This window comes from Triticum dicoccoides, chromosome 2B, assembly GCF_002162155.2.
Source record: "Triticum dicoccoides isolate Atlit2015 ecotype Zavitan chromosome 2B, WEW_v2.0, whole genome shotgun sequence".
In the NCBI taxonomy this organism is placed as follows: domain Eukaryota; kingdom Viridiplantae; phylum Streptophyta; class Magnoliopsida; order Poales; family Poaceae; genus Triticum; species Triticum dicoccoides.
The window spans coordinates 607337164-607344817 of record NC_041383.1 but is presented as its reverse complement, the minus strand read 5'-3'; the positions used below and the strand labels follow the sequence as shown (position 1 = coordinate 607344817).

The window sequence follows — 7654 nt, the reverse complement described above, 5'->3', positions numbered from 1 at the left end:
TAATTCAGCCTAATGCGGGCAACCAAACACGCCTAAAGGCTGCTACTGATGTCCACTATGCAACTTTATTCTTGTAGACACGTGTTGGGCCACCAAGCACAGATTTTTGTAGGGCGGTAGCAATTTTCCCTCAAGTGGATGCCCTAAGGTTTATCAACCCGTGGGAGGCGTAGGATGAATATAGTCTCTCTCAAGCAACCCTGCAATCAAATACAAGAAATTTCTTGTGTCCCCAACACACCCAATACAATGGCAAATTGTATAGGTGCACTAGTTCGGCGAAGAGATGGTGATAAAAGTGTAGTATGAATAGTAGATATAAGTTTTTGTAGTGCGAACTATAAAAAACAGCAAGGTAGTAAGAGATAAAATGGAGCACAAACGGTATTGCAATAATGGAAAATGAGGCCTGGGGTGCATACTTTCACTAGTGCAATCTCTGAACAATGCTAACATAGTTGGATCATATGATTATCCCTCAAAGTGCAAGAAAGAATCACTCCCGAATTCCTATTAGCGGAGAACAAAAGATAGAAATTGTTTGTAGGGTATGAAACCACCTCAAAGCTATTCTTTCCGATCAATCTATCCTAGAGTTCGTACTAAAATAACAACAAGTTATTCTTTCCGATCGATCTAATCAAGAGTTCGTAATAAAATAACACCATGTGATGCATATCAACCAACTCTAATGTCACCTAGATGCCCCAATGTCACCGTGAGTACCCATGAGTTCATTATACGATATGTATCAAACAATTTCAGATTCATAATACTCAATCCACACAAAGAACTACAAGGAGACCCCAAAGTTTCTATCGGAGAAAAGATAATAAAAACGTGCATCAACCCCTATGCATAGATTACCCCAAGTTCACCTCGGGAATTCGCAAGTTGAGTGCCATAACATATATCAAGTGAATCAAAATAATACCCCATTGTCATTCATATGCAAGACAAATATCATGTGTTCTCAGATCTGAACATTCAATCCGACAAGACAAAACTTCAAAGGGTAAAGACTCAATTCACCACAACAAGAGTAGAGAGGGGAGAAACATCATATGATCCATCTATGTTAACAAAGCCCATGATACATCAAGATCGTGACATCTCAAGATCGCGCGAGAGAGAGAGATTAAACACATAGCTACAGGTACAAACCCTCAGCCCCGTGGGTGGACTACTCCCTCCTCATCGTGGTGGTCACCGGGATGATGAAGATGACCACCGGTGATGATTCCTCCCTTCGGCAGGGTGCCGGAACGGGCTCCTGATTGGTTTTTGGTGGATACAGAGGCTTGCGGCGGCGGAACTTCCGATCTAGGGTCTCCCCGAGGGTTTTCGAAATATTTGGGAATTTATAGGGTGAAGAAGGGGTACGGGAGGCCACCGAGGTGGCCACAACCCAGCAGGGTGCGTCTGGGGGCCCAGGCGCGCCGTGGTGGGTTGTGCCCCCTCGGGGCACCCCCGGGTGCTGCTCTGGCCCAATGGTTCTCTTCTAGTCCATAAAAAATTCACAAAAAGTTTCGAAGTGTTTGGAGAACTTTCATTTCTGCACAAAAAAAACAACACCACAATAGTTCTGCTGAAAATAACGTCAGTCCGGGTTAGTTCCATGCAAATCATACCAAAACCATATAAAATTATTATAAACATGGCATGAATACTACATAAATTATAGATACGTTGGAGACATATCACCTAACATCCTACGAACAGCACGTCGACCGAGACTTTGCTAAACCTTAGTCGACTCAGGTTTAATAAAGCCGATTATCTTTTGAGATGGGGCGTTGTTGCTAGAGAAATTTCGAGAGCATGGTGTGAATTCGGCGCGCTTGTGTTGGTTGCTATTTGACGAATGTCTGAGCTTCAAAAATTGGTGGAGTAATTGTCCAGATCTACTATGTCATTGTAAGAGCATCTACATCAGGAATGGGCAAATCCGGACCCTTAAACACCCGCAGACACACCCGGCGCGTCCGCGGGCACTGACCTGACACTCCTCAAATCATGTCGTCCAAATCCGTGTATCTCATATCCGATACCCTATATCCATATTAAGTATGCAACATGGAACTAAACAACGTAGATCATCAAACATACATAAATTTGGACATAGAAATGCACATTCCGATCACCAACGAATCTCCAAAAGATGGCCAAAGTTCACATAATTCACATAAACGACGGACAATTTTAAACTAGATTACTAAAAACTTGAAATTAAAGACGGAGAAGATGGAGCTTCACAACTTCCTCGTCGTGCCTCTGCCCTTCCGGTCGCCGGCGCAGCTGTAGGCGTCCGCGACTGGTGGAGGATCTTGGTCTTCCGAGGAGAAGGTGTTGTTGTCGCGGTCGCGGTCGCCGGCACGGGACCTGCGACGACGCTCCTGATCCGGAGCTGCCGCCGGTGTCCACCTTGGACTGCCCCAACGCAATGCGGAGGGCCATCTCCTCCTTGTAGTCAAGCTCAGAGCTGGAGTCGCTGCCAGAGCTGGACATTAGAGTGGATGGAATCGGAATCAGAGAGGGAAAGGAGAGGACGGAGCGAGAGAGAGTGACCTAGGGTTCGGAGCGAGGCCTCCGGATTGGGGTTATTGTGGGACAAACTATGGGGTCGGTGGTGGGCCGGGCCTGTCAGGCGGACGCGCCTGGGCGTGCCCTGGCCGCCCCATATCCGCCCTATATTTAGGCTGGATATGGGGGGTGTTGGTCAGCAAGACGTTTGTCGGTGGTTTGAGAGGTCCGATTGGATTTTTTCGCAAAAAAACCTGATTGTTTTTTTTAACCTGTCAATGACCGGACGGCTATTAGAGGCCGGCTGTAGATGCTCTACCTGCCTAGATCTACTACGTCACTGTAACCACACATTCCGGAGTGAAGAAAATCCATCTCTCCCGCGTTTAATCCCAACCTCACACTCGAACGGTAAGAGAGTCTAGCAAGTAAGTACAGAAGACGCCAAGGCCAAACAAGTGGCTGTGCCACTCCTCTGCCCCTAGACTGTTGGCCCGGCCGGAGCTCCGGCAAAAGGAATGGCCCTGCTGCACCCCGCCCCGGCTACTTCCCTCCCCACCTGCCATCACCGCCAGAACGCCGGCGTGCTCATCCAGCAGCCATCCCGCCGCCGTTTCCGGCTGAACGCGCAGAGAAAGCCCGGGTCCACGTCCACGAGCCCGCGCACCGGCACGCCCTCCGGCTCGGAGTCGGACAACGTGGTCCTGAAGGCCGCCTGGTACGGCTCCGAGGCCCTCGGCATCGCCGCGTCTTTCTTCCGGCCGCCGTCTCCGGAGGCGGACGCCGGTGCTGCAGACGACGGCACGTCGGAGTCCCAGCCCGTTGGCCGCGCGCAGGTCGCCGAGGCCATCAAGGATGACTTCGCGCGGTCATACTTCGTCACAGGTCAGGAATTAAGCTCCACACGTTTTATTATACTACTGCACGTTTGCCGTTTGCTTACGTTCGTACTGCAGGGAACCTCACGCTCGGGGCGTACGAAGACGACTGCGAGTTCGCCGACCCGGCGGGTTCATTCAGAGGCCTGCAACGCTTCAAGAGGAACTGCACCAACTTCGGGTCCCTGCTGGAGAAGTCCAACATGAAGCTGACCAAATGGGAGGATGTCGAGGTACATTTCCCGCGTCAGTCAATCGATCTTTACAGCAGCGAAGTGGTGAGTTGTTTTCGCCGATTGATCGACTTTGCTGGGTCTGGGTGCAGGACAAATCGATCGGGCACTGGCGTTTCAGCTGCGTCATGTCGTTCCCGTGGAGGCCCATTCTCTCCGGTAAGTTCACGGCTACGCGCTCTGTATCTGTATCAGCAGACCGACACCGCGTTTGGCCCGGCCGGTGCAAAACTGCAAAATGCATCGCTCCTGTACTGAACATGTTTTCAGTACTGCATGTTTTTGGTCTCATTGTACCATTTTTCACTTTTCAGCAACCGGGTACACGGAGTACTACTTCGATGCCGAGTCGGGGAAGGTGTGCAGGTACTCACTCACTCCGTCGTTCCAGGAGCTTATCGTGTGCACGAGATGCATGCGTTGCGAGTCTGGTGCTTGACAGATACAGTTGGGTTTTTGTTCAGGCATGTCGAAAACTGGAACGTCCCCAAGATGGCGCTCCTGCGGCAGATATTCAGGCCGAGCAGATGGGTATGGGAGAAAGAGAAACGCTAGAACGTGAGCGAAGATCCGTCCGCCTATGCTCAGGTCACGTCAGGAGGGCAAAGGGGCGTGGCGAGTTTGTTGCCTCCTTTGTTGTTCGTTTGGTACTCACAGAGTGTAATCTATTCGAGTTCCATATGATCAAATCTCAAAAGAGCCCCATCAGCAAATCGCTTAGACTCTATAATAGTGGAGTACACCACATCGTACTAGGCCAGGATTTTATTTTTTTTATAAAATTTCAGACTCTTTCATCATCGTTTTTTTTTTTTGAGTTCATCATCGATTCTTGGAAACCTATGGAATTCTGGAAACTTCTTGACCTCGACCGAATCGTGCTATAAGTTGTCCCGGCCCACTGTTCTGAATAGAGGCCCGGCCCATACTGGACAGTCACGGCCTTTTAGGGTTTCCTCGCGGCACGCCTTTATAAAAGGAGATCAGGCGAGTGTTTCAGGGCAAGCACAACTGGCGGCGTCGGCCGTCGACTGCAGTAGCCGCCACCTCTCCTCGGCTCCCAATTCCATTGCTTCTGTAAATTTTCTACGCTCCTTCGATTTTGCTTTGCGCATCTCGCTTTTTTCACTGTCGCCATGGCGTATCTATCAAAGGATGAGCAAATACTGCAACAATATGATCCATGATCTGATTCTTAGTATTTAAGTCTCTGATGATCTCTCTGCCGTTGCGATTTCTCTCTATTGTTTTTCGTTTCTGCATATCTGGGATGTGATGAAGAAAAGTTGGTCCGTGTTTCTGATTTCTTATGACTGATTACCATACTTAATAGACTTCTGATCCCTCGTTTTTTCTTCTTCCTTTTTCTATTTTATTTCTAAGATCCATGCCAATGCGATGATGAATTATGAATTTTCGCATGTCAGACTTCAGAGATGCCTCTGGCGTCCATGAGATGACGTATCATATGACTGAGCAATGTATTACAATGGTTAATTGTTTCTGCAATGCCTCGCTTGTTCCTTACAACTGTCAACGCTTTTGCAATTATACACGTTGGACATAACAATAAGACAACGTGTGCCGTTTTATCCACATCGGATGAACTGGTCTGAACTTTAAATGGAAGTGAGGACCCTTTCCCCAAATGATCGACTATGATTATACTGTGCGCAACTGTAATCCTTTATCAGAGGATTCCAAGCCAGAAGTCTGATCCATCTTGCTTAATTTATTTTATCTTTCAGATTTGTGTTTGTTTCATTTATCACAAGTTGAATGGATATGAGGATCCTTTCCCCAAATGATCGACTATGATTATACTATGCGCATATGTAATCCTTGTCAGAGGGTTCCAAGCCAGAAATCTGATCCATTAGTTTATCTTTTATATTTTTCTTTGCTTGTGCCATGTCAGATTTGTGTACTTGTTTTCGTTCTTGTGTTCTTTTTGCATAAATTTGAGGAGGATCTGCGCTCAATGTATTAATTCCCTACAATTTATATCGTTGGACCTGAAAAATAATTGTTGTTGCATAAATTTGAGGAGCATTTGTGCCCAATGCAATAATTTCCTACAATTTATATCGTTGGACCTAAAAAATGCTGTCTTGTCCAATATGGCAGACACAGATATTTACTCCCATGTCTGGATGTATTAAAGGGTTGAGAGAATACCGGAGCAATGGTTTGTCTGGTTTTGATTCCTGGCAATGTAGCACAGCTACTGATAAGGTCGTCATTATAGGTTGCTGTTAGTGGTTAATGCTCAGGTCACAGCTCTGTAGTGGTAATCGAGTTTAGGTGTATTGATGCTGTGCTTACTGATTATGTAGTTATTTTATTTATACATACTTGTAGTGTCTTTTAATAGTAGAAAAGAGCTTCACCTTTTAAAGGTGCAAGCGTCTGTAACCAATATTTATCTACAGTTATGCTCATTGATCATCTGCTAGATTATAATGAGTAGTTATATCTTTATTCTTCTAAATTATGCATCATTCTGAAGTATGGCGTGTACCTGAAACTTGTTTTTGCAGCATTGTTCTGTGCATTGGATTATTGCTTCTGGTTCTATCTGCTCTGCATATGAATTTGTATGCTTTGTTCTTTGTTGCCTTTGCAGGATAAGTGTGTATCGGTTAAATGCCTTATGCTGTGCATTTCTTGCCGAAAGTTTTTCCTGCTATATTAATTTGAGGAAAGTGGGCAGTTGGGCTGAGCTTGATAATCTCTTTTGCCAACAATCATTTTCCTCCCATTATTCTTAAAATGCAATAAGGTCACAAAATAGATGTTTTGTGCTGGTCCAGACCTGATCTGTGTTAAACTTTAGAGACCTAATATTGTTCATGCTTGGCCGGTGATGAAAAAACTTTTAATCATACCATCTTTCGGGACTGATTGGTCGCTATGCGTCCATGCTGTTATTCTGCAATTCTGAGGCCAAATCGAACACCTTTTTATTGTTGTAGTATCAATCAGTATCGTTTCTTTCCTTTTTCTCATAGATGAAGATATGCACTGGGTTCCGAGTAGCTTACATTTCTGCAATCTGCTGGAGATGCATTTGCCAAGAAAGCATCGTCAGTCCTAGGCTGCATTGTACCAAGGCTAGTGTTCTTTGTACCCTTGTTTTGCTTGCCAGATTTGGCTGTAGTCAAACCAACATGGAAGGAAATCTGGTTGGCCTGCCCGCTTCAATGGCCAACCCGCGTACCAACCTTCATACATGTCTTGTCATCATATAGCTGGTCTTTGCTAGTTTTTTGCATCTTATAGTTAGATTGGCGCAATGTGCATCATTCTGCCACCCAGTGCGTCGCAACCCATCTGAGTCCCCACCACCGTGGAGGCAGCGAGCACATCAGGCGGTTGCTCCAACACTTCTTGAAATTTGAAGTTAATCTATCGGTTGATTTGAATTTCAAAATTGGATGGTGGCTATAAACAGTAAAGCAAATCCATTAAGTGTTTGTGCATGACGGACTGCCAACTTCTCAGGCTGTTCATGTGTCGGGCCTTCTTGGAGGGATTCACTGCAAGCAGCAATGCAGCTAACACCTAACCAATCCATTCACTGCGAGCAGCAGTTGATAGTTGCTGAAGATGGAATAGGAGGGGTGGGTTGGAGAATTCCATCTAACCAAAGATGGATAAAATTCCAATTTTGTTGCCGTCCCCAATGCCCCATGAGACATCTTGTTTTAGAACATGAAGGTGGGTGACGACGCATTCCAAGAATCACAGAGAACCAGGTGCCGATGCATTCCAAGAATCTCCTTGAGAACAAATCCAACGCAGAGACCCCTATTTTTTGTTCGTTTGTTTTTGTCTGGTTTTTTAATTCGGTTGGTACGTGCATAAAAGCGGTGGACACCGCAGCCCAGTGGAGCAGAGGTCACGGCGAGCGGGGTTAGTGAAAGGCCACGGCGAGCACTGCATTCTAGCATCGCAGCAGCTAGCATGCGGTTGTGCATGCACGCACGTATGCACCATTGTCCCCGGTGGGCAGCCCGT

The 7654-nt window shown here is 46.4% G+C and overlaps 1 protein-coding gene, 6 non-coding genes and 1 pseudogene across 7 annotated transcripts; all 8 read left to right on the top strand.

Moving 5' to 3' along the window:
* The first annotated feature begins 2970 nt into the window (after window positions 1-2970).
* LOC119365128 lies at window positions 2971-4434 on the top strand. Its single transcript, XM_037630724.1, has 5 exons — window positions 2971-3408; window positions 3480-3634; window positions 3727-3793; window positions 3949-4000; window positions 4099-4434. Exons 1-5 carry the CDS (start codon window positions 3042-3044, stop codon window positions 4187-4189), a joined length of 732 nt encoding a protein of 243 aa, XP_037486621.1. The 5' UTR covers window positions 2971-3041; the 3' UTR covers window positions 4190-4434.
* Window positions 4435-4780: 346 nt separating this feature from the next.
* Window positions 4781-4853, top strand: LOC119266243 (annotated as a pseudogene).
* A 171-nt stretch (window positions 4854-5024) lies between these two features.
* Window positions 5025-5117, top strand: LOC119266259. The gene has a single exon (XR_005131972.1). It is a non-coding gene; the product is annotated as a small nucleolar RNA R64/Z200 family (small nucleolar RNA).
* Window positions 5118-5257: 140 nt separating this feature from the next.
* Window positions 5258-5356, top strand: LOC119266239. Its single transcript, XR_005131960.1, has one exon. It is a non-coding gene; the product is annotated as a small nucleolar RNA Z103 (small nucleolar RNA).
* Window positions 5357-5413: 57 nt separating this feature from the next.
* LOC119266240 lies at window positions 5414-5511 on the top strand. The gene has a single exon (XR_005131961.1). It is a non-coding gene; the product is annotated as a small nucleolar RNA Z103 (small nucleolar RNA).
* Window positions 5512-6253: 742 nt separating this feature from the next.
* On the top strand, window positions 6254-6398 carry LOC119266350. Its single transcript, XR_005132016.1, has one exon. It is a non-coding gene; the product is annotated as a small nucleolar RNA snoR135 (small nucleolar RNA).
* Window positions 6399-6491: 93 nt separating this feature from the next.
* LOC119266194 lies at window positions 6492-6583 on the top strand. The gene has a single exon (XR_005131917.1). It is a non-coding gene; the product is annotated as a small nucleolar RNA SNORD96 family (small nucleolar RNA).
* Window positions 6584-6641: 58 nt separating this feature from the next.
* LOC119266349 lies at window positions 6642-6729 on the top strand. The gene has a single exon (XR_005132015.1). It is a non-coding gene; the product is annotated as a small nucleolar RNA snoR118 (small nucleolar RNA).
* Window positions 6730-7654: the final 925 nt, after the last annotated feature.

Coding starts and splice junctions, on each gene's coding strand:
- LOC119365128 (XM_037630724.1), top strand. CDS start 3,042: ATGGCCCTGCTGCACCCCGCCCCGGCTACTTCCCTCCCCACCTGCCAT. Junction 3,409..3,479: donor GCGGTCATACTTCGTCACAG/GTCAGGAATTAA, acceptor TTCGTACTGCAG/GGAACCTCACGCTCGGGGCG. Junction 3,794..3,948: donor GTGGAGGCCCATTCTCTCCG/GTAAGTTCACGG, acceptor TTCACTTTTCAG/CAACCGGGTACACGGAGTAC.